This window comes from Priapulus caudatus, unplaced genomic scaffold, assembly GCF_000485595.1.
Source record: "Priapulus caudatus unplaced genomic scaffold, Priapulus_caudatus-5.0.1 Scaffold1421, whole genome shotgun sequence".
NCBI lineage: Eukaryota > Metazoa > Priapulida > Priapulimorpha > Priapulimorphida > Priapulidae > Priapulus > Priapulus caudatus.
In genome coordinates, this window is record NW_014578482.1 from 35,490 (window position 1) to 61,745 (window position 26,256).

Below are 26,256 nucleotides of genomic sequence, written 5' to 3' on the forward strand. Positions count from 1 at the left end.
CGCGCGCGCGTGTCGTGTGTGCCCTGATGTGCGTGTGTGTATGGTGTCTGTGTGTGTGCGCCTGCGCGCGTCGCGTGTGTGCGTTTGCGGTGTGTGTATGTGTGTTCTGGTTTTTTTTTTTTTCTTGTTTCTGTGTGCGATGTCGTCTTCGCGCGTGTTGGCGCGCATTGCATTCGTGCGTGCGTGGATCTGTGTTTTCGGTGCAGCTCGTGCTGCTGCGTCGGTAGCGTGCGTCGCTCGCGGTGCGAGTGGTGCGTTCGTGCGTCGCGCGCCGCGCGTGTGGTGTGTGTTTGCTGTGCGCATCCTCATGAACGCAGTTCGTACGCCGCAGGTTTTCACGAAGTGACACGAACGCACCCTACCAGCTACGTGATCTGGTTGAACCACACCGTACGCGCGAGTATGTTGCTGGACGTCTCATGGCTGTGGGAGATGCTGCTGGTTAGCAAGCAGCTTTCTACCGCTTGGCAATTCATTGGGAACGTATCATGCGGTGAGTCCCTCTGGCCACCGCACCTCCGCAAGATGGCGCCACGACCGTGTCATATAGCCGTAAAATATACACGCTGGGCAACTGAACGGCAGCATAAATATTTCTTTGTTTTATTATTCAAACTAATACAATGCTGCAGTTAAAACTATGCGGACATAAATAAAGCATTCGGCTAGATATTATCAGGACTAGATAATAGGGATAATTCTCTAACTATATATCTTACATTGAACCACAATATTATATTATATATATAATTATTAGTACATGGCCTTTTAAACGAATTTAACGATGTAATATTCAACTGAAAGAATAATTTGTATTAACAATAGTTAAATCCTTAGATTTTGGGATACAAGGATCCATTCTTTTCCCTCTAGCCTGCACGCAGACCACACGACAGAACTTAGAGCTAAACAAGAGCTAAAAATACCTCTATCCTAATCTCATCAATATAGCTAATAATAATATTTGCTCTTGCGTAATATCAGGCGTGCGAATAATAACAAACTTGTGGTGTAAATTTTTTAAAACGTTTGTCATTGTTAATTCACCTGCGCTAATAATTAATAACGCTAGCGATCGTACTAGCAGGTACTATACAGGTGAAACGTATCGTGGAGTAGAACTTCATGGGGATAACTTCCTCCCGACGTGAACGCCGCGCCGATGTTGCAGGCGATTACTTCGCATCCTGTTGGGCATGACGAAGACTGGAAGGATATCCCGTTCACGATCGTCGACAATCCGATGTACTGGGATCCGACGCTGAACTTCCTGTCCATTGCCGTCATGTAGTGACGTGCCAGATTCCGTAAGCGTGGATGCATGGGGCTGAAGATGACAGAACGCATGCGCGAACAGCACGCCAACACACACGCACATCACACACGCGCGCGCACACAGCACACACACACACACACACCACACACACACACACAACACGCCTATAAACAACACAACACACATCACACACACACACACACACACAACACACACACACACACACAACACACACACAGCACTACACACACACACAACAAACCCTGTACACCACACTCACACGCGACGACTACACCACACACACACACACACACACACACACACACACACACACACACACACACACACACACACACACACCACACCACAAGAAATAAACGAAATAAAGAGATTGAAGAAATGGAGAAATAATAACAAAGACATGATTATACTGTATAATAGAAAAGTACACCAACAACGTGATACGTTGATTTTGTTGTTATTATTAAGTAATTGTTATATTATTGTTGTTATTGGTATTGTTATTTGTGTTATTGTTATTGTTATTGATTATGTTGTTATTGTTATATCGTACAGGCGGCAGAGCATGTCCGGACTTCTACTTACCTGCCTTGTCATCATCACATACAAGATGGCGAGCACGATCGAAGAGTATGTATAAAAAGCACCCGGCAGTTAGATGCGATATGATATGACTACTAGGCACTTAAAAAAAAAACCTAACCCTAACTCTAACCCTAACCCTAAAAAAAAAAAAAAAAAAAAAATTAAAGTGTCTAGTAGTCATATCATATCGCATCTTTCTGCCAACAGCGTATAAAAATGTCGGTTATCACGAGCTAGGTGGGATTGAAAGGGTTAGAGCTAACATGTCCGTACCCAAGAAGGGAGGCGATATTGGGTGGAGAGGATAAGAGTTAACGCGTATGTGCTCACGCGGGAGGTAACGGTAGCTGGGAAGGGGTAAGCATTAACTTCAATGAATACACGGGGGTATAGCAGTGGTAGGTATGGGGGATAATATGCAGTCATTTGCTCGGTGGACGCGTACTTGCTGTGGGTTCTGTGTAGTCCCCACGAAGATGCTAACATTGGTAGCTTTCTCCGCGCCCCGTGTAGCAAGAGCGTATATTGATTTATTCTGTAGTATAGCGATGACGCAATAATGCAGTATCAGTTATTGTGACGTCAATAGTGACGGTACCGACGGAAATGTTGTGACGTCATCGATGTATGTGTGCGTTGTTTGTTAACAGGCCTTTCACGGATCATATCTACAAAGAAAAGGCCGATAAAGAGAAGGTACTGTGAGACAGGGAGAAGGAACTCCAAGGCAGGGAGAAGGCGCTGTGAAACAGAGAGGTGCTGTGAGACAGAGAAGAACAACGCGTGGCGACAGAGCGAAGACGCAGACGGATCAGCGTGACGCAAAGAAGTTACTGTTGCTGCTGCCAAGGGCATCGCTAGACAACATCAAGCCGCTTGCAACGCCATCTATCTGTCTGAATTTTTGTTTGCGCGTCTATCTCTCTATCCACCTTCGTAATATATACATCAAGAATGAGTTGGCCAGTCACTAGATGGCGCTCCTTATGATTGGTATGATTTGACGTATGCATTGTGGGGTCATCATTTGGTTTACGGAGGTTATCATTGGGTTTACATCTCAAATTATGTCAAACGCACACAGTATGTGATCACGAAGCTCTTAGAAACAAATTGTGTCATTTGGACATCACGCATTGTTTATAAGTGTGCTGAAGAATCAAGATTCATTGTTATGTATTTCCATATTGGTTGGTACATGCAATGTATATATATATATAAAGGTTATGATTATAAGTTTAATGATACTGAAGGTAGGATTATTAAAATAAACCGGTCGTTGGCAGATTTAACATGAAATAATGATGTATTTGACGGATTTGTTTCACGTGAACGTGTTTTTCCTGCTCCGACGTTTGCCAGAGAGAAAGAGATGGTTGGGGTAGATGCAGGAAGAGAAGGAGGGAGAAAAGAGTTTGAAAGAAAGGAAGGGAGAGGGATAAATATATAGCGAACGCTAGCGCAAGAAGGATGGAAACAGAGAGGTATAGAGGCATAGAGAGAGAGAGAGAGAGAGAGAGAGAGAGAGAGAGAGAGAGAGAGAGAGAGAGAGAGATAGAGAGAGAAGAGAGCGAGCTGCATACATAAATATACATATATGTACAGGAGTGTATAGATACATCTATTTATCTATCTATCTATCTATCTATCTATCTATCTATCTATCTATCTATCTATCTATCTATTATCTATGCTATATCTATCTATTACTATCTACCTATCTAGTCTACTCTATCTATCTATTATCTAATTGTATCCTACTATCTATCTATCTATCTATGTAATGTATGTATGTATGTATGTATGTATGTGATGTAATCTATCTATCTATCTATCTATCTATCTATCTATGCTATCTATACTATGTATCTATCTATCTATCTATCTATCTATCTATCTATCTATCTATCTATCTATCTATCTATCTTTGTATGTATCTATCTATCTATGTATCTATTTATCTATCTATCTATCTATCTATCTATCTATCTATCTATGTATCATCTATATTATGACGCTTCAGATCCGTGCGAAGCGGAGACAATACGGAATCGAACACAGCATCATCTGTGATAACTCATTTATCACAGGTAAACGTAGCCAGATAGTGTACTGGCTGATACACGCAGCGGGGGGGACCTTACATGCAATGTCTTCCTCCTATTTCTTAAATGAAGTCTACTGATGGAATGTTATCATATAAACCTATGCTAGGATAACTCCTCTTTATTTTAAATGCATAATCTTTGCAAAATACGATTTCTCTCGGGAGATATTGCGCATGCGCGCGCATCGTGTTAGGCGTGCAGTGCCGTCTGAGGCAAACTTAATAATATAGCTTGCTGAGGGGGAGAGGGGATGGGAGACTGAGGAAATGCGGTAGGAAAGATAGCTGGGGCGGTAGAAGAAGAAGGAGGCTGAGCGAGTGATAGGGGAGGCAAGGGGAAGGACGCGATCAAGGGCATAAAGTAGGTGTTTTGTACCCTACATGATAGGGCGCTCTCCTAATTATAAACACATGTCAACTGATAAAAGTTTATTAGGAAAATCTATGTTGAGATACCCCCTAACCATTTTAAATGCATATTCATCACAAAATATAACTTCTCTAGTGATATATTGCGCATGCGCTAACACACTAACGTAGCCAGATTGTGTACTGGCTGATATACGCAGCGGGGACCTTACATGCAATGTCTTCCTCCTATTTCTTAAATGATGTCTACTGATGGAATGTTATCATAAAAACCTATGCTAGGATAACTCCTCTTCATTTTAAATGCATAATCTTTGCAAAATACGATTTCTCTCGGGAGATATTGCGCATGCGCGCGCACCGTGTTAGGCGTGCAGTGCCATCTGAGGCAAACTTTATAATATAGCTTGCTGAGGGGGAGAGGGGATGGGAGATTAAGGAAATGCGGCAGGGGAGATAGCTGGAACGATAGAAAAAGAAGGAGGCTGAGCGAGGGACAGGGGAGGCAAGGGGAAGGACGCGATCGAGGACATGAAGTAGATGTTTTGTACCCTACATGCTAGGGCGCTGTCCTAATTATAAACACATGTCAACTGATAAAAGTTTATTAGGGAAATCTATGTTGAGATACCCCCTAACCATTTTAAATGCATATTCAGCACAAAATATAACTCCTCTGGTAATATATTGCACATGCGCTAACAGGTTAACGTAGCCATATTGTGTACTGGCTGGTATACGCAGCGGGGAACTTACATGCAATGTCTTCCTACTTTTTCTTAAATGATGTCTACTGATGGAATGTTATTATATAAACCTATGCTAGGATAACTCCTCTTCATTTTAAATGCATAATCTTTGCAAAATACGATTTCTCTCGGCAGATATTGCGCATGCGCGCGCACCGTGTTATGCGTGCAGTGCCGTTTGAGGCAAACTTCATAATATAGCTTGCTGAGGGGGAGAGGGGATGGGAGACTGGGGAAATTGCGGTAGGGAAGATAGCTGGGACGGTAGAAGAGGAAAGAGGCTGAGCGAGTGATAGGGGAGGCAAGGGGAAGGACGCGATCGAAGGCATAAAGTAGGTGTTTTGTACCCTACATGATAGGGCGCTCTCCTAATTATAAACACATGTCAACTAATAAAAGTTTATTAGGAAAATCTATGTTGAGATACCTCCTAACCATTTTAAATGCATATTCAGCACAAAATATAACTCTTCTAGTGATATATTTCGCATGCGCTAACACGCTAACGTAGCCATATTGTGTACTGACTGGTATATACGCAGAGGGGACCTTACATGCAATGTCTTCCTCCTATGTCTTAAATGATGGCTACTGATAAAATGTTATCATATAAACCTATGCTAGGATAAATCCTCTTAATGTTAAACGCATAATATTCGCAAAATACGATTTTTCTCGGGAGATATTGCGCATGCGCGCGCACCGTGTTAGGCGTGCAGTGCCGTCTAAGGCAAACTTAATAATATAGCTTGCTGAGGGGGAGAGGGGATAGGAGACTGAGAAAATGCGGTAGGGAAGATAGCTGGGGCAGTAGAAGAAGAAGGAGGCTGAGCGAGCGATAGGGGTGGCAAGAGGAAGGACGCGATCGAAGGCATAAAGTAGGTGTTTTGCACCCTACATGCTAGGGCGCTCTCCTAATTATAAACACATGTCAATTGATAAAAGTTTATTAAGGAAATCTATGCTGAGATACTCCATAACCATTTTAAATACATATTCATCACAAAATATAACTTCTCTGGTGATATATTGCGCATGCGCTAACACATCCCCTTTTAAACAAGGCGCGTGACTCTAGCGCCAAAACTCGTTACAGAACCAAAACAACGCGTCGCGGCGCAAAAATAGCCTCATAGACCCTATTCATATCAGCGCGTGCATTCGGCGCGGGCAGCGCAATAGTTCAACACGCACACACACACACGCACACACAAACACACAAACACACAAACACACACACACACACACATCACACACACACACAACACACACACATGCACACACAACACACACACACACACACACACACACACACAACACACACACACAGCACACACACACCACACACACACACAGCACACACACACACACACACACACACACACACACACACACACACACACACACACACACACACAACACACACACACACACACACACACACACACACACACACACACACACACACACACACACACACACGCATACAGGTTCGGCTAGCGGTAAACGGCCGCCGTACAGCTAACCGTCTGCGCCCGTTGAGTGTGAGAGAAAATATCACAATGAGTCTATTTGCATCGCGTTCAGACGCGCGCGTGCAAAGTGGTCTCGTGATGCGAGCTCCTGGCGAAGCCAACGATGATGTGGAGGCTGAGAGATGCTGCGAGGCAGCTTCAGCAACGAACGCTGCACAGAACAGACAAAACATGCTCGTGCTCACACGGTCAGCTGCTGCTCTCAGCCGTATAGACTCGTGCGTGGTTCGGGGATAGGTCGCGTAAAGTTTACGCTATAGCGTGCGGGAAACGGGAAGAAGAAACGGAGAAACAGGGAAGCGGGGGAGGGGGGGGGTAACATAGACGGAGACGTAGGTCGTGTTAACATTAGACCGAGAGGAAGGAGAGCCACAATGGTGATGACGAAGACTTAGGGGTGCGGGTTAATGGCCGGTGAATAGTCTAGAAAATAGGCATGGTAAAATGGGAAGGAAATGACAAGAAAAGTGAACGGGTAACCGGGACGTGGTGCGGGATCCGCGGGGTAATACACCAAAAGAAAAATAAATTAGACAAAGCAATAACCTGGGAGCGAGAGTGCTGAACCCACACTGAAGAAAAAGAAGAATGTAAATAAAACCACGGGAGGCGCGCATAAAAGGTCACGCAGAGTTGACACTCAAGAGCTGCACTCGAGTCTCGAGAAGAGAGACCCGTACGTGAATAGGTTATGCGAACGCAACCTTGGCATTTCTCCCGCAAGATGCGGTTTTAAGTTTGTGAGATTTAAGCAGATCACGAGATAGATAGCAGACGACTCGTTACACAACACAGAAGCACGGGGAGAAACGATGGGAATGAAATGGAGGAGGAGGAGGAGGAGGAGGAAGAGGAGGAAGAAGATGCGAAGGATGAGGATGAGGAGGAGGAGGAGGAGGAGGGAGAGGGGGAAGAGCAGGAGGAGGATGAGAATGAGGATGAGGAGGAGGATGAGGAGGAGGAAGATGCAAAGAAGAAGAAGCAGGAAGAGGAGGATGAAGAGAAGGAGAAGGAGGGGTATGAGAAGGAGGAAGAGGAGGAGAAGGAGGGGGATGAGGAGGAGGAGGAAGAGGATGAGAAGAAGCAGGGGATGAGGAGGAGGAAAAAGAGAAGCAGGAGATGAGGAGGCGGAGGAAGCAGCTGCGCACGCTGTTGCTGTTGCTGTTGCTAGGCAATGTCAGCATCCGTATCGGCACGTGCGTCGATCACATGACACATCTGCGTGATGCTGCTGCTGCGGCGCGCTCTCACCTTGTGACGCAGTACTGCCAAACGACTTGTTGCTCGCCAGCTGTCACGTGGGGCGGCCGGGGCGATGCCACTGCCCGGGCAGCGGGGGTGGGGAAGGTAAACAAACAAACGGCAATTCCACGAGGTCTTACTCATCGATTTCACAGAAGGTCTGCCGACGTAGACGTGAGATGATGAAGCCGAACCCTCCCACAGCGCCCGCCCCCGCGGGGGGGGGGGTCGTGCGGGCGGGTGGCTTTGTTTACGATTGGACGGACGCTATCACCCCTACCGGCGGAGAAATAGTTCGGTCCACCGCCGAGTATATATGCGTTGACAACACACGCAGACGACAAAAGAGATTTCGAAGTCGAATTATACACGCGTGTGGAACTACTCGCATCGCGAAGAGTGTCACGGGAGGAAACTACGCTTCGTTAACGCGCATAGAGAGAATAACCATCATATATAGAGAGTTCACATACTAGCGGAAGACGAACCATTGACAGTGACAACAGCGAAGAAGAGATTCACTTCGCAATCGGTGAGTTTATTTCTTCAGCATCCGCGGTAGCCGATGGATGTTTATACAGCTTTAAGATGCTAACGGGGCAGCTGCAGTAGAAGCGTTGTTTTGCGGGCAATATATAGGCAATGCTTGCAGAGCAAGCTGGTACGCTTAGAGTCGCTATCCTCCATTTGCGCATGGTAATATCAGTTTGTCTCCTGTATGCATCGTTTATGTAATCTTCGATCGCACAGGAATGAACAAACATTAAGTAATTAAAGTTAAGAAAGTTCATTAGTAAAATACTAATTAAGTATAAGAGTCGGTTGGTAGATTATCGTCGATCCTGTCATTAACGTCTGTGCTAATTAAAAACGATTGTTAAGCTGTTATTATACCTCTCCCTCCCCCCCTCTCTCTCCCCCTCTCTCTCCCCTCTCTTTTTCTCTCTCACTCACTCTCTCGCCCTCTCTTTCTTCCTTCCCCACCCCTCTTTTTTTCGGTCGCTATCTTTTTCTTTCTAATCCCCCCCCTCTCTCTCTCTCTCTGTTCTCTCCCCCCTCTCTCTCGCGCTCTCGCTCTCTCTCTCTCTCTCTCTCTCTGTTCTCTCCCCCCTCTCTCTCTGTCTCTGTCTCTCTCTCTTCTCTCTCTCTCTCTTCCTCTCTCACTCTCACTCACGCTCACGAACTCTACACTCTCCCTGCTCCCTTTGCAGCCCTTAGCAGCAGCACCGCCACCGCCACCAGCATCATGGGCGGAGACGAACACGGCAGCGGCGACTTCCTCGTGCCGCCAGACCTGCAGCGAGCTCTCGCAAACAGCATCATGCGCCACGACTCCGTCGACGACCTGCGCATTCTGCTCGCATCCGGCTCCAAAGCCGACCAGCCGGTCGCCAACGGGCTGCGTCCGCTGCACTACGCCGTCTACGAGCAGTACGCCGACGCAGTTAGGCTGCTGCTCGTGCGCGGCGGCGACGTCAACACGACGGACAGCGGCGGCTACACGGCGATGCATCTGTGCGCCGAGCGAGGCTACGTCGCCATGATGCGCATCCTCGTCGAGTTCGGCGGTCGCGTGTCGAGCGCCGAGCATCAGCGCCCCCTAGCGGTGGAGGCGCACGCCGACGCCGACGCGTCGTTTCCGGCCAACGACATGGAGGAGCCGCTGCGGTTGGCGATCAAGGGAGGGCACTACGAGTGCGCCGAGTTTCTGCTGGAGCACGGAGCCGATCCGAACGCCCGCTACTTCCTCGGGAGTGAGATCAACATGGTACACCCCGAGGACACGGTCTTCCTCGAGCTGCTGCTGAAAGCTGGCGCGCGCCCCGACGCGTACGACCGCAGCGGTTTAACCCCGCTCATGAAAGCCGCCAAATATCGCAAGTGCCTCGCCGCCGTTCGTCTGCTGATCGCGCACGGAGCCGACGTGAACGCGCGCGCCACCGTGCGGCAGGACTTCCGCACGGTACTGCACTACGCCGTCATGGGAGTCAACCTGGACGCCGTGGCAACGCTCGTCGAAAAGGGAGCGCGCGTCAAAATGGACGTCGACTACGACGGCCCGAGTCCGCTAGATGTCGCCATCCTCACGGACGACGTCGACGTCGTCGCGGCGCTCATCGACGCTGGCGCCGACATCAACTCGTTCACGTCGTCGATCGGCACGCCGCTGCACGTCGCGCTGTCCGGCGAACTGCGCCACCAGGGGGCAATCGTCGAACTGCTGCTGCGACGCGGCGCCGACGTCAACATGACGCATCGCTATAACAACGGCGCTGCGCTGAAGAGCCCCCTGGTGGAGTACCTGAACAGCCAGAAGACGTACTCGCGGCAGGTCGTGTCTCTGCTGCTCCGCTACGGCGCGCGTGTCATCTTCACGCAACCAGCTCTCGACCCGCGAGGTCTGCTGCGCTCCCTAGGCTCCATAGTCGCAGACGACGGCGAAGCAGACGACGAGGAGTTACTAGAGCTGCTCGCCTACTCCTCCGAATGCTTCGACATCGCCTACGTGCAGCGCTCCATGCTGCTACCTGAGGAGGTGCGCGTGCCCCTGCTGCGCATGTGCACGCGGCCGACACCGCTGCGCCACCTGGCGCGTCTCGCCCTGCGCGAGATGTCGCCCGACGGAGAGGAGTACGTGCAGAAGGTGCGGGCGCTGCCGTTCCCGCGCCTCTGGATCAGGTATCTGCTGTTCGAGTTCTGCTAGTCGCCACTAGATGTCGCCACGTGCGACCGGTCCTGCTCAGGTGTTTCTCGTTTTTTTTTCGCTACGTCGACTAGGAGTACGTTGCGTGTGTTTTGTGCGGGAGCCCTTCATCAGAAAGATCGTGGATACGTATTTACTATCACATGTTTGAAATGTGATTACATATGCGAAGTACTTGACTTCAAAGGTCAGGGCAGTTTATGTTTCTGAAGAAGGGCCCCCTGGTGACTAAAGTCACAAGTATACAACGCACATAATTTGTAAATATATTGTACGTCATCGAACGACTATACGTCTGGTTTTATACTTTAATGTGTATATACATGTCCGCGTTATTATGCTATATACTAATTCACGTGGGATTGCGTAACTCACTACTCGGTTTGTTTGATACGGTGTAGGTGTTTAATTTACTGACCTCAGTATATTCTTGATATATATATATATATATATATATATATATATATATCAAGAATACTGGTTTGAATATACGACAGCGACATAACTGCCATCTCTACTATAGACTTGCCGAGATTCACGTGATGTGATATTTAGCCTTCAGGGTAAATCATTAATTAACACTGATTGATGCAGTGAGTCGCGCAATATCACCGATTCGTGGATCTTCAGTGATGCATTATGTATTATATTTTGAGACTCGAGGACGTGGGCTGGTCTGATCGGACCATGTAGTAATTAATAGATAAATCGAGCTTGTATTTCGATAGCGAATTGAAGATGTACATAATTCAGCGAAAGTGATAGAGCGAGAGAGAGAGAGAGAGAGAGAGAGAGAGAGAGAGAGAGAAGGGAAGAGAGAGCCTATAACTAAACTAACTAGAGAGAGAGAGAGAGAGAGAGAAAGAGCCACTTGCGTTGTGCTGGCGAGAAAAGAAAAAGAGTACAGATGGCAGCGGAGGAAACGGTTAGATGATGAAGCCATTATATGGACAGGTTCATATAGGCAGGAAAGAAGCCAGTAGAGATAGAAACACATGGCGAGGAAAGCACCTAAAGAGAGAGAAAGTCATAGAGAATGGTTTTAGAGAAAGAAGCTGCAAAGGGAAGCAACCCTCAGAGAAAGCAGCAGTTAGAGAGAGAGAGAGAGAGAGAGAGAGAGAGAGAGAGAGAGAGAGAGAGGAAGCACCATGCGTGTGTGTACGTTTTTCGTTCGTGAGTGCGTGTGTTCGTAGAATATCACTCACTTCGCTGTAATGTGTTCTATTCTCGAAGGCTGACTACACACACGCGCTCTCCTCGCAGGAGAAAGAAAGAAGAGAGAGACCAGCTGAGCGTTAGTCACATGATTCTCAGCATCAGCTGCTTCCTTCTCTCCATCTTTCTCTCGCTCCTCCCACAGCAGAACCCCGCTCCCCGCGCCACGTAAACACGAGGCTCTGATTGCCGCATTTCGCCCGCGCGTCCGCGGAACGGGGATCGAGGAAGCTGGGCCACCGCTTAGCAAGCGGCCTGTCGTAGTTGGCGCGTTGCCAGGAATGCGGGCCATTGCTCAGTGACGCACGCGGACGGTTGCCAAAATGTTTGGCGTCGTGGCGAGCGTTCACCCCAAGCGAGGGAACAAAGCCAGAGCTGCCTTCCCTACTCCTCACGTGCTTCTCCTCCCGTACTCCTCCCCCTCTCCCCCTCCCCCGCGCTCGCCGCGTACAACCGCCTCCTTCCTTGAAATGGCTTCCCGCCAAACAGAGTAATCATGCGATTTACAACGAATGCAGCTGCAGACGAATGTCGATTCGAGCCGGATTTGATAGCCTGTTGCTGCCTTCTGCAGTCGTGTGCAGAAAGGAGGTATAGCGTTATCAACTCCTGTTTGGATTACTGTTGCATCCGAGTTGCATCAACATTGATGTAAACTGCACCATTACAGAGTATTGACGTGATATGAGAGAAAGAGGTGGTGCGACAACTTGGTCACCGCTAGCTTTATCGGTAGTGATAGTTTGGGTTATATTTGTAGCTTTTATTGGGCACAGTGGCTTCACGAACGCACAATTTGTACCTATATCGCAGGAGCTGACATAGGCTTGATCTGTAGCTCATATATAACGCAGTAGGAGATAGCGGTAGTATACGATAAAGGGAAATAGCAGCTTAAACAATGCAGACGATGATGGTAACTCGTAGAGGACAATTATAGTAAATTGGTCAATTATAGTAGAGAGCAATTGACTTAGGATTAGCTTACAGAAGGCATCTGTATAGCTTAGATTGGCCCATCTCTGATATAGCAGAGAGAGAGAGAGAGAGAGAGAGAGAGAGAGAGAAACTAGGGGCGGAAAGCGGCTCCAGTTTAACGTAAAATGTTACACGAGGTGCAGGTCTTGCTGCCTGCCTGCCACCTGTGCTCATACGCCTGAGCATAAGCAAAATAGCTAATCGTTCGCGCAATAGCTATTAATATTTGAGCTTCGCAACAACACGCGTTTGTTCGCTCTAGGTCCGTTTAGTCTAGTAGACGCAGTAATTCTATATAGATCTAGCAGATGCCAACTCGTATATATATCTGATAGCATATTGCTACAGGGTTTCGGCATGCTGCTGCTGCTGCTGCAGCTACCGTCTGCCCAGGGCTTTAACCTTTGGTGGGCGTTATTAAACAAGGGAGAGCGCTGAGCGGGCCGGCGGGTCGTCCTTGCCGTGACCCCGTGCGCAGTATCCCCGACCCGCTTAGCTCGCTAATGATGTGAAGCACCTCCGACTAGTGAGGTATAGAGAGAGGAGGGAAGAGAGAGAGAGGGAGAGAGAGGGAGAGAGAGAGAGACGTAAGAGAGGAGAGGAGAGAGGGCATGAAGGAAGGGAGGGAGGGAGAGAGAGAGAGAGAGAGAAAGAGAAAGAGAGAGAGAGAGAGAGAGAGAGAGGGAGGGAGAGAGAGAGCCGTAAGAGAGGAGTGAGGGCAGGAAGGAAGGGAGCGAGAAAGATATAGAGTAAGAGTGAGAAGGGGAGAGAGAAAGACGAATAGACATTAGTAGCACATGGATTATAGAGAAATCGCACCGGAATGGTTGCGAGAGAGAAAGAGAAGTAGAAGAAACGGGGGAAATGGCGAGGGAGTCAGAGAGCGGGAGGGGTATAGGAAGAGGGCCAGACACATCGTTATAGGGTCCCTGACCCTCCTTCCCAGTCCGAGTGCCTTCACATCTGTTGGCGGTTATATAAGCAACGGTGTCGCTGTTCGATGTGAATTCTACTACCAGCTGTATCGCTGTTAGTTACTGCCCCTGGCAGGTGGTTATTGAGAAGCAAGCCTACTACACAACTCCTATACTGACCCCTCCCTGACATCCATCGCACCCACCCCCCGCCATCCCTCTCCGATTCACCTAAATGTAAATATTTTTTATGTAGGAATTATTTTTATTACTACTATTATTATTATTATTATTTATAACAGTATTATTATATTATGGTGTTATTCGTGTTATCCTTTTATACATGCTGTAATACTTTGTACGACGCGAATCGTTCCTTCAAATTTGCCACCGATATGGTTCTGCCATTCGGTTGAGGCTGGGAGATTTTCTCTTCTAGGAGAGAAATGCGGCCACCTCGTGTGCGTTTTTGGCTATATATATAATGGTTGTGATCGCTTATTTCTACGCATGTTTGCACTCTGTGCGGACAACGTAATATTACGTGCTTGTGATCGGACCGCTTGTGACAGCTCGCTGTTCAAGACACCTGTACACTGTACAGCATTGCAGATTTCCAAAAAAGAAATTAAACTTGTACATCTCATATGGGAAACTATGCCGAAATAGCTACTGAATATTTAACTTGATTATTACATGGTTCGTTCGACTTACATTATTGAACTTACAAAAATCTCAGACACACACACACAGAACAAACATACACAGAACAAAACGAAAACAAAACAGCGCCCCCTATTTTCAGGCAAATCTTTACCTTTTTAGTTTTTTTTTGTCTTTTTTAAGACCGAACAAACGGTTTTCAACCGAGTATAGTTTAGAGCCCGTCCCGTGTACTCATCGATCTCTTCTGTGAATTTGGCGCTATTTGGATCCAAACTGACGGAGCCTTTCATTAACATACATACATACATACAACATTCGCCAAATTATAGTAAGATGCGTAAACTGTCGACAGAGTACAACACATCCGTTCATGAGCAGCCTAACACCACAGAGAACAACACAGATTCATGAAAAGCTTTAAAATAAATTATCACATTGGTACACAGGCAGCATGAAGAGAAAAACAGATCGGCGGAGTATTGGCATTTGGAATCCACCCACCCGCCGCCACGTCTACTGTAGTTTATGGATTTGCTTATGATAGCTTACGGGACTAGTGTTTGCTGATGGGCGGTTTGCGGCTCCGGCAATAACCGCTGTGGCATTCCCACAACCTAGCTATCAGACTTGTGCGTGCAGCGCATAAACCCCAGTTCTCACTCAAACACCTCCCTCCCTCCCTCTCCATGCATACGTGGCCCTCGGGGGCACGTAAACCCCAGTTCTTTCAAACACCTCCCTCCCTCCCCCTCCATGCATACGTGGCCCTCGGGGCACGTAAACCCCTGTTCTTACTCAAACACCTCCCTCCCTCTCCATGCATGCATGGCCTACAGGGCACGTAAACCCCTGTTCTCACTCAAACACCTCCCTCCCAGACACCACCATTCCAACGTGCGTGCTGTCCCTCACCAAGACAGTGGGACAGCATGTGTTCCATCACTCACCCAGACAGCAGGACAGGACTCCATCACTCACCCAGACAGCGGGACAGCACCGGCAGTGCAGAGCTGAGCACTAGCAGCACGATGCAGTTGCCGATGATCTGAGTCATCGTCGTGTCGTTGACGCGCGGACGCAGACGCGAGAACAGCGGCAGACTGTACAACCCGACCAGGGACGCCAGCATGAAGTATCTATTGTCACAGAGGTCAAGGTCAAAGTCAAGGTCAAGGTCAGTAGTTATAATTGGTTGTGCCTGGGGAACTGTTCCAGGCACCAGGAGATTGATGAATGCTGTTTTAGACCACGAAGGCTATTTTTACAATGACCAAGCCATCATCATCCTAACTGTGACCCTATTGTGCTGACTTTCACCGATCCGTCTGCTGCACGTGCTACTGTCAACACTGTACTGCTACTCTCCCTGTCACTGATATTGTCATCGTCACTGTCAGCAACACTGTTACCCTCCCTGCCACCCCCCCTGTCACTGACACTGTTATTGTCATTGTCGGCAACACTGCCACCCTCCCTGTCACTGATACTGTCATCGTCGGTGCCATCAATGCTGTTACCCTCCTTGCCACCCTCCCTGTCACTGACATTGTCATCGTCACTGTCACCAACACTATTACCCTCCCTGCCACCCTCTCTGTCACTGGCACTGTCAGGTGTCATATGTCACTGTCACCGATGCTGTCACCGTCACTGTCACCGTTATTGCAAGGATACATTATGAGGATGATCTCCACGGCCGCTCCCACTGGTCCAAACGCAGACAGCGACGCGTCACCAATGTTGATTTGCTGCCGAGAAACAAAAACACAAAGGCTCACTCACACAAACGCCAAACCACCCCTACCCCGATATTCTCACGATAGAACGCAATGACAGCAACGCAAAACCGAAAACTTGCATTCTATTGTGTCATTGTGTGTTCTCTTGTCATTCAATTTCTCAGTGTGCTGCGCGGCAACGCTAGCGCCACCTACCTGCACGGCGGGCAGAGCTTTATCGTCCATCAGCAGCTTCAGGGAATGTAGCGCGACCATGAGCACAGAGATGCACTGTAACCATGGAAACAGAGATGTTACCACTAACCTGACACGTGTTACATCAGCTTCATATATACGTGCTGCAGCGAAACTTGCCTCCACAAAATCTAACCACATAGGTAATAGAATGCAGTCAAACCTGTATATACATTTCACTGAAGGAAGATCCCAAAATTGTTCGTCATAGATAATAATTAATAATATAATGACAATATATATATAATAATATTAATAATAAGTATTTGTTCTATAGAGGTAGATTCACTGCATGACTGCCACCCATGATGCGTTTTCGATGTGGATCTCATTTAACCCTTTCACTCACGGTGAGGGAGAGCAGCAGCAGCATGACCACAGGGTACGCCAGGTTCCTCCGCCAGGGGGAGGTCTTCCATCGACGCTCTGTGGGAGAGAAAGAAAGAAGGTCACGTTTACGCACGCGCCACGTACGACTGTGTTGCGACGTGACAGCTCCCTTCTGGTGACACATCTACAGGGCACACTAGGAAAGTGCTTCTTAAACTATTTCAGTGTCTAAACTATTCACCCTCGAGTCCAGGGTTCATAGTAGTAAGCCACATGTTGAAATAAGGACTTATAAGACCCTTTCTGGAGGCCAAAATAAGACTTTTTTACGCGATTTCTGATAGATCACCGACTATTAAAGTACACTAATAATATTTATATACACAATTGCACATCAGATTTAATTATTCCGTATTATATATACAACAATAATATAAAAAATAAGGACTATTAAGTACTTTTCTAAGATTTTACCAAAAATAAGTACTAATAAGGGCCCTTATTTTATTTTTGGCAAAATAAGTACTTATAAGACTTTGGAAGACCCGCTACGAACCCTGGAGTCTTTATCGACAAAATTTCGTTCACCCGCGACTACATATTCTTAATGTTTTTCGGTAAGTTTCATTCACCCTTGGCTGAGCCATTCACCAGTTTAAGAAGCACTGCACTAGGAATCTCGCGACTCTATCGAATGGAGTGAATTCTCGTCCGGTTCACGACTCTATGAACAGTATTGAGACAACGGGCGTGCACGTGAGACAAGCATGGAATTACCGAGCGAGACAACAGAGGCCAATGATAGGTAACGAGTCGAGACATTGAGACTCACACGAGACATGCCTCACTCACCCAGCATCTCGCACTTCAGCGTCTGCTGCTGCAGACGCTCGGCGATCTCGTCGTCGGCCCGTAGACCGGCGCCGTTTTTCCGTCGGTCCAGCGCATGCGTTGGCTGCGCCGCATCGTTGGCAGTCTTACGCCGCAGGTCGGCCTCCTCGAGCCGCGCTGCGCTCAGCTCCTCATCCAGCTGCATCTTGAACTGTGCGTCGAAAAACAATAGAACAGCCCTTTATCAAAATATCCGTCGACAAACGACGAAAAACGAGAGAATGGCCCTTCATCAAAATATCCGGCGACGAAAGGTGAAAAACAAGAGAGCAGCCCTTCGTCAAAATATCCGTCGACGAACGACAAAGAAACAAGAGAACGGCCCTTCGTCAAAACATCCGTCGATGAACAACGAAAAAACAAGAGAACAGCCCTTCGTCAAAATATCCGTCGACAAACAGAAAAATAAAATAGCAGCCTTTCGTCAAAATATCCGTCGACGAGCGACGAAAAGCAAGAGAGCAGCCCTTTGTCCAAATATCCATTCGACTTCAACTTGCCCCGGTATGTGAGTACGAGCGATCAAGGTTCGAGTTCCCCCCCTCGGAGAAATGTAGATACTGCTATATCTATATTCAATGGCGAATAGCCCCAGTGGTCACCTGCCCAGAACACAACCCGCATGTGGATTTCGCCATCCCCTTTCCAGGAAAAATGGATTAGCTAAGCCACTGACGTTTCGATTGCTAGGAGTTCGACATTTGTTTGACAGAAGCACGGTTTGCATTTCACATGCTAACAAGGCGATCGGTTTTGGCACGCTGCTAATGTGAGAGTTCTGCATGTGTGCGGTGGCAAAAGCCGGGACCTACGTCAACCACACACTCGATGCATTTCCCTCTTCTCCCGCAGCAGGGAAAGGTGAAACCGTAGCGCACACGCGATGCAATGACGTTTCCTTCCTTCTCTAATCGCACTTCTGCTATGATAAGACTTGCACCGTATATTGTTAGTACTAGTTATTGTTTTGTTCATGTTCCTTCACTTCTCTGAACGCACTTCTGCTATGATAAGACTTTAACCGTATATTGTTTGTAGTTAGTGTTTTGTTCATTTCCCTTCACTTCTCTAGTCGCACTTCTGCTATAGACTTGCGCCATATATTGTTTGGAGCTATTAAAGTGACAAGTTCCGCGACATTGCGCCTTACCTTTGGTTTCACAACCAGTTCGCCAACAACTGTGAAGAGTCTAGCAAAGCCCCATGGCGTCGAAACTGAAACACATCACAGAACAAATGAACATCTAATACTCTGGCGGTAAAACCGGAAATGTAACCGTAAGCCTAACATTAAATCCTAACCCTAACACCAAGCCATAATCTTAACACTAAAGTCAACAAAACTGAACAGTAATCCTTAATCTTATAAGTTATCACCCTACAAAAATACCCTAACAATAAATTGTAACCCCAGCCCCAAGTATTAACCCTAAAATCAAGTTTGAATCATAGAACTAAATCATAAGCGTAACACTAAGTCTTAACACAAACACTAAATCCTAAACCTAGTATTAGTTATAAACTTTATTAACCACCTAACACCAAGTAATAACGCTACCACTTAGTCTCAGCTTGAACACTAAATCCCAAACGCCTAGACATAGCTAAAATCTAAGTCAGTTAAACACCTGTGCTATGCACGTGAACTTACAGGTTGCTAAATTACACAAGGCACACAAGTTATCAAGTTATCGTGTAGTCATCATTGCTCTAGTGAAGTACAGCACACACAGAGAAAGCCTTACTAAGCAGAAGCAGCACTCCAAGGAATGATATGCAAGAGTATAACCACGGCAGGTAGTAGTTCCTTATATCTGAAAGAATCACAGACATGTCAGCCCAGAATGCGGGCAACTTCCATCACGGAATTAAGTCTCAAATGCTTTTAAAATACATCGATTTAAATAGTTCTATTCTCGCTACATTCAGAGGGAAACGAAAAAATAAAAAACCAACAAAGTAGAAATAAACATACAATTATACTACTGCGCACGGAGAATAGGAATTTTCGGTTCGCCTAGCCAGCTGCCCATCCCCTTAAAACGTCCCACTCACGCTAAACCAGAATGAGATACCGTGAAGTGATGACCTCGCACGTCAGTACATCTCGCTGTAGAATAGCTGCACTTACTCAGTAGTGACCGCTGCGTCCACCGATCGTGGTCGAATATTGCTGAAGCGACGAAAGCCAGGCCCAACACGACAACGGCTAGCAATGAGAGCACGATGAACGTCTCATAGATCCTACCAAGAATCCCCTGCAAAACATGAACAGAAGAACAGCATTTGAGAACGTGTGTGTGTGTGTGTGTGTGTGTGTGTGTGTGTGTGTGTGTGTGTGAAAGTCATTATGAGATGCTGTGGTAATGAAGTCATTATGAGAGATATGATATGTAAATGAAACCCAGTCATGGTACCGTGTGATAAGCAATGCAGCTCATATATAGGCTTCTTTTTTTAATAAGCTACTGTGGTATAAAATATTATTATCAATAATAGGTTTTTAATTAATTGATTTGATCACACTAACATGTGTGTGTCTATTTGTATATACCATGTATATCTTAAGTATACATCTTGCACGTATAACTGTGGCAGCAGTGTGAGGGTGACTGAGAGTGCTTGGCCCTCGTACTCAGAACAAACGAACCGCAAACGCGGCGAAAATCAACCAGTGAAACGAACCAGTAGTCGACATCTGACGTAACTGAACTGACATTGGTTGATTTTTGGTCGTTGAATTTTTTGGTCGAAGAGAAAACAAATGCATTTTGAGTGCGACGGCGACCGATCGCGAGCGCTCACTTGTTTTTTTGGGATGAATTTGCGAGCACGATTCATTCGTGTCTAGCGATTTCTCACTCTTCGTCGCACCCGTGTATGTGTGAGAGTGGTAGTGGTATCGTTATGGTGATAGAGTCGAGGCAAGAGCAACGCTGTGGCAGCGAGCACGCGCGGTACCATCGTTACTGACTCGCCGCACAGCTAGATGGCGCTACTGGTCACGCCGTCATTGGCACTGATATATATATATTATATTATATATATATATATATATCAGTGCATTATTGTCCTCGGGTGGCAGCCCCCGCGAGACGGGAGCGCTAGCTAGGATAACGTAGTCGTTTGATGAACTATTTTTTATACTTTTGATACGATGATGTCACGACTTTGTGTTTTTATATGCTGCATATATATATATATATATATATATATATATATATATATATATAATTTGCACGTGTGTCTACTCGTGAGCGAGTGAATGAGCCCAGCCCAGGTCGGATCTCCATATCGTCGGTTTCCGTCTGGCTGTGTTTGTTAGTGTAAGTGTGTGGGCGGCAGAGAGCCTTCACCGGTGCAGCGTGCCAGACATTGCCCCTCATGGCGAGCATCCCTCCCACATGGACATGCATAACGCATGGGGATATGATCGTCATTTGCCCCATGCGTAATGGGGGGACGTTTGCGATAGAGTGGATGTCTGGCACGCTGCAGGCTTGGTAACGCACTAGACTGCCGAGTCAAGTCCACACTACGTCATCGTCCCGCGGTTTGTGAGACGGGTGATCGAGGGAGTGTGTTTGCAGGCATGAGCAGCGTCTAGTGACGGTTCAGATGCACTCTGCCTCCTCGTCCTCATCCGCTGATGGAATTGGTGAATGACAATAAACACACATGCTCGAAAAAACGAACGAAATGTTTGCTCTATGATTTCTGCGCAATCTGTTTGTTTTTGTAGTTTCCTGCTCTGCGACCTTTGATGCCAGATCAAAGGACAATGCCTCAGAGTCGAGTGACAGATAAGAAAAACAGCAGTCGAATTTCCACATTTAAAATAGGTTCTTTGCATTGATTTATTTGTTTCAATAACAGGCAATCTCATAGTGAACGTACGGATACTCCCTCCAGGGGTTAATAATAACAAATTCTTCGTTAGTATTAACCCCTGCTACCACGTAACAACCGGTAAACAATAGTTTACACGTAAAACATAGGCCATGCTTACAGCTCCTCATGCGTCCTCACAACAGTTGCCGTTGGCAACCCCGCCAGGCAAATCATAGCGTACCGCTGTGACTATATTACAAAATGGCGGACGCAGAATTACCTAGAATTTAATACTTCTTAAAAAAATACTTTTCGCAGACGAAACGTTAGCGTCGGACACTCAATACTGACTGCTGGTGATAAGTTAATAAGCAGCTAGCCCCCCCCCCTATTTCAAGATAGCAAGTTGCATTTTTATGTTGCGCTGGCTCCTCTAGCAAGGCATGCTGAACATTTCGCAGCAAAGGTTTCAAACACAGACTTACTGCGAGACAGTTACACGAAGATACCCATACATAGATACCCCAGTGATGTGTCGAAATCTGTGTCATATTCAGTGCCCATCTGCAGCTCAGCATGGTTGAGGGCAAAACAGAGTAGGCTTTGCATATTTAGCTTACAAAATCCCCCATTTTATTAGGAAATTTTATGTTTAACGAAACGATTTTAATCACCAATGCACAAAGTAAATACACCTTATTGCACTCTAATGTTATACACATACATAATATATATCAAGAGCTAATAATACCTAATAATAAGTATTATTAGCTCTTGTATATATATATATTATATATATATATATACATATATACTGTAGAATATATACCATATAACCGCATATATATATATATATATATATATCATATATATGTAGAATATATACCATATACCGCCATATATATATATATAATATATTCTACCCTCTCTTACAACCTGTATTGAATTGTTTAGGCTCTATCAAATGTAGGCCAGCATTCACTACAGGTTAAAACGTTAATGGTTAAACTTGAACCTTGCGCCTACCTAGTTACAGCTTTCTTAGCTGGCTTGACAGTTGACACGTACTGTATACACCATATTTTTCACGTAGGTACAGATATTTTCGCGAATTCAGACTTGACGGACAATTTCGCGAGAGGTTAATTTCGCGGTCGATGAATTCCCGAATCAGTGAACAACAGCATATTGGTATTTTCGCGTGTTGTTATTTTCGCGTTCGCGAAATTCGCGAAAATTAAACGACCGCAAAATATACAGCGTATGCAGTATGTCATCGGACAAACAATATACGTTAGTGGATTGAAATAAGCCATGTCAATAACTGTCAGTTCAGAATACTTGGTCCGTGCTGACGTGGCCATTCCGAGTGGTTGCATACTCTGCGCCGTACATACATCGTGGAACGTGTCACGCGCCCACACAATCGTGAAACTGCACGAGGAATGACGAACGATATCCTACCGTGATGCCTAGCCCTTCCTCTGCCAGCGACGATGGAATCCCATCCTATCGTAGACTCCTGGCCCGCAGAATTCTCCTCGTGCAAACCCCCTCGCCAAGTATTGCGGTGCTTATTAGCCTTGTAGCCACAGTGGTGACCCCTGTATTACGCAACAGATGCACCTGCATGCTGTAGCTGTTAAAATGGCGGCTGTCACAATTCGATGCGATTGGGTCCTCAACGTATGTCACTGCGAGCAGTGTGCCGGGTCACCATTCACACCAACACCAAGTAGAAAACAATGGCGACGATGCGATGACATGCGCCCTCTAGCGAGCACAATTGCAATCACGCTCTGCCCACGACAATGAACGGTCCATCGTAATGCCGAGTCCACATGAATGCCTTCTCAACTTCGTGCGAGCGCACCGTTACATGTGGTACCGCCACGTGTGACACAACTATGTCAGGGTGTGGCCCTATGGTGATGGTCATGGAGCGTTGCACACCGAGTCGCAGCGACCATTAAGGACGCTTCTAGTCGAGCTTAAGGTCGGTGGTGGCGGCCATGCTGCGCATGCTCTTGGCCCCGAGGTCGTGGAGACGGTTGAAAGGCAAGCGCACCCACTGTTCATGCTTCAACCTACGGACAAGATCACACGTTATCTACAACTAGAACACACGGATGATCACTGCCACCCAGCATCATTGTGAGGATACAGAGACAACTCTAGCTCTCATCTTCGCTACATCTACTTAAGGTCCCCCCTCCCCCCAGGAATGTTGCTATCTCATCTCCCCTCTATGTTACTACCATACCCACACTCCACCAAAAAGAACCCCCCAAGAATTGTTACTACCTCACCCACCCTCCATCCTCACACACTCCCCCCTTTCCTAACACCACAGAGAACTAACACAGATTCATGAAAAAGCTTAAAATAAAAATTCACATTGTACACAGGCCCAGCATGAAAGAGAAAAACAGATGCGGCGGAGTATTGCATTTGAATCGCACCACCGCCACCACGTCTATGCTAGTTTATGGATTTGTTATGATAGGTAGCGGACCTAGTGTTTGCTGAGCGGTCTGCGGCCTGTGGCAATTAACGGCTGTGGCTATCTCCCACAACCTAGCTATCACACTGTGCGTGGCAGCGCATAAACGCCCTCGTTCTCACTCAAAAACCCTCCCTCGCTCCTGCTGCGCATGCATACGGGCCGCTCGGGGCACGTAAAACCCCAGCTTCTTTCATACACCTCCCTCCTCCCCTCCGCGTGCATCGTGGCCCTCGGGGCACGTTGTAAACGCCCTGTTCTATCTCAAACACCATCTTCGCCTCCCTCGCCATGCATGCATGGCCTACAGGGCACGAAAACCGCCTGTTCTTACTGCAAACACCTCGGCCTCCCCCAACCGATGCATGCGTGGCCCATCGGCGGCACATAAAATCCTGTTCTTACTGCAAAACACATCCGCTCACTCACCATGGCAATGCGTGGCCCACGCGGCACGTAAACCCCTGTTCTCATTCAAACACCACGCTACCTCCTCTCTCCATATCATGCATGGCCTACAGGGCACGTAAACCCCTGTTCTTACTCAAACACCTCCCTCCCATCCATGCATGCGTGGCCCTCGAGGCACGTTGTAAACCCCTGTTCTTATACTCAAACACCATCTTCCCTCCCTCTCCATGCATGCATGGCCTACAGGGCACGTAAACCCCTGTTCTCACTCAAACCCCACCCTCCCCCACCTCCGTGCATGCATGGCCCTCGGGGCTTAGTGTACAGGCTATGGTCTGCCTGCAGGCACCCGCAGATCCCTCCCCCCGGTACTAAGTAGGTAAACACGTCGCCAGCGAGCACCGGAGAAAACCAGCGGAGATAGCAGACGATGGGACGATGACGGAACCACCTTCCCAGCACGGCGCTCGTCGTGTTTGCTTCCAGCACCGGCCGCTCGTCGTGTTTGCCTTTTCGAAATCTGCGCCACTGATACAAAGCGTTTGTTGCCTCGCTAGCTGTCAAGACACTATAACGCACGCACACACACACACGATGATACACGCACGCACGCACACGCAGATACACACACACGCAGCAGCGCACGCACGCACGCCGCACGCACGCGCGCACGCACGCACGCACGCACGCACGCACACACACACACACCACACGCACGCCAGCACGCACGCACGCACGCACGCCCACACACACACACACACACACACACACACACAACACACACACACACACACACAGATTCCACTGCACACCAGACAGGTAAGTCCGACCGGGGCTGTGAGGTTAACGTCAATGCTCGTCAGGGAATAGTCTTTTGAAAAATAAGTATACATGGGCGCGTTTGTGCACACCGTAAGCAAGCCACAGGTTACCTTCTCGCTTCTTACTACTGGTGTGACCTTCGCTAGACGTGAAACAGTCGTAGAGGCCTGGTCGGGCTACGCGTAGCAAATACTCTATATAAGTCACTGCATTACTAATGGCACTAGCTATTTGACATGGCAACAACTAACTGATACTCAGTGTTAACAGTCAGCAGGGGATGTATAGACGGCATATTGCTCTCTATCGATTAACAGCACCTAGATCAATCAATTCTGCCCCAGAAATTGTCCACAATCTGATGCTAATCGGATTATATTCATGGGTCTAAGAAGCACCATGCCAGTAACCACGCTTATTATATTCACCAGATAATAACAGGTGGGAGTTTCTGTCGCCAACACCAGTGTGACATCCAGGGGCGTGTACAGGGAGGGGGGGTCCAGGGGGTTCCGGACCCCCCCCCCCCTGCTCGCGCAGAAAAGCGCATCTAAGGGGTTCTAATTTCAAAAACTCCCTTCGCGTGCTCGCAAATTTAGGTTAGCGGTTAGACCCCCACCCTGCCGGTACAAATCCTGTACACGCCCCTGACATCGCGAAGATTTGCTTACTTACTTCTCCGCTGGCTGTCCCCGCGATGGCCATAACGCGGTAATCGTGAAGATTTGCGGTTTTAATCGAATTACCGACATATCTTAAGAGTGGGGCATGAGAAGACGTTTCGCAATATTAGTTTGCAAAACGCGATTCTTGCAAATGCAACATTAAAAACCTGATTCTCCGGAAGGTTGTAGTGGAGACAATTTAATAGCTGGTTGATAACGTAAACTGACAGCATATATCATTGTGATCAGGAGTGTCATACTATAGACACTATATAATGACACCCCTGATATCAGCCTCTATGATTGCTATAATGGAGGTAAAGTAATCGCTCTCGTGTGTGTGTTCGTGTGTGTGTTCGTGTGTGTGTTCGTGTGTGTTCGTGTGTGTGTGTAGCGTTGGCGCGATTCGTCAGCACCAGCTCGCCTTAGGGCATCCAGTCAGCAGGCAGTCTCGCCTTAGTGGGCGTCG

The 26,256-nt window shown here is 47.3% G+C and overlaps 3 protein-coding genes and 1 long non-coding RNA gene across 4 annotated transcripts in view; 2 read left to right on the plus strand and 2 right to left on the minus strand.

Annotated features, from left to right (window-relative positions):
- The first annotated feature begins 1,219 nt into the window (after positions 1-1,219).
- Positions 1,220-3,181, plus strand: LOC106816579. The gene is made up of 3 exons (XR_001394906.1): positions 1,220-1,287; positions 1,853-1,927; positions 2,533-3,181. It is a non-coding gene; the product is annotated as an uncharacterized LOC106816579 (long non-coding RNA).
- A 712-nt stretch (positions 3,182-3,893) lies between these two features.
- Positions 3,894-10,588, plus strand: LOC106816576 (ankyrin-1-like). The gene is made up of 3 exons (XM_014821200.1): positions 3,894-3,972; positions 6,695-6,850; positions 9,096-10,588. Exons 1-3 carry the CDS (start codon positions 3,894-3,896, stop codon positions 10,586-10,588), a joined length of 1,728 nt encoding a protein of 575 aa, XP_014676686.1.
- A 4,743-nt stretch (positions 10,589-15,331) lies between these two features.
- On the minus strand, positions 15,332-21,995 carry LOC106816577 (protein LMBR1L-like). The gene is made up of 9 exons (XM_014821201.1): positions 21,910-21,995; positions 19,687-19,832; positions 19,301-19,369; positions 18,706-18,770; positions 17,517-17,706; positions 16,684-16,760; positions 16,296-16,370; positions 16,036-16,109; positions 15,332-15,497 (listed from the first exon to the last, which is right to left on the minus strand). The coding sequence occupies exons 1-9, from the start codon at positions 21,993-21,995 to the stop codon at positions 15,332-15,334; spliced, it is 948 nt and encodes a 315-aa protein (XP_014676687.1).
- A 247-nt stretch (positions 21,996-22,242) lies between these two features.
- The window catches only part of LOC106816578, a 5,137-nt gene continuing 1,123 nt past the window's right edge, over positions 22,243-26,256 (minus strand). Inside the window, exon 3 of the mRNA XM_014821202.1 lies at positions 22,243-23,473. Coding sequence (XP_014676688.1) covers positions 23,368-23,473 — 106 coding nt within the window. The 3' untranslated portion in view covers positions 22,243-23,367. The remainder of the gene's footprint in view (positions 23,474-26,256) is intronic.

Excerpts from the sequence above, each read along its gene's own strand:
- LOC106816576 (XM_014821200.1), top strand. The coding sequence starts at position 3,894 with ATGACGCTTCAGATCCGTGCGAAGCGGAGACAATACGGAATCGAACAC. Across the intron at positions 3,973-6,694 it reads TGATAACTCATTTATCACAG|ACGCGCGCGTGCAAAGTGGT; the intron begins GTAAACGTAGCC and ends CATCGCGTTCAG. Across the intron at positions 6,851-9,095 it reads GTCAGCTGCTGCTCTCAGCC|CCCTTAGCAGCAGCACCGCC; the intron begins GTATAGACTCGT and ends CTCCCTTTGCAG.
- LOC106816577 (XM_014821201.1), bottom strand. The coding sequence starts at position 21,995 with ATGCAAAGCCTACTCTGTTTTGCCCTCAACCATGCTGAGCTGCAGATG. Across the intron at positions 16,110-16,295 it reads AAGCTCTGCCCGCCGTGCAG|CAAATCAACATTGGTGACGC; the intron begins GTAGGTGGCGCT and ends GTTTCTCGGCAG. Across the intron at positions 15,498-16,035 it reads GTGGAGATCATCCTCATAAT|ATACTTCATGCTGGCGTCCC; the intron begins GTATCCTTGCAA and ends CTGTGACAATAG.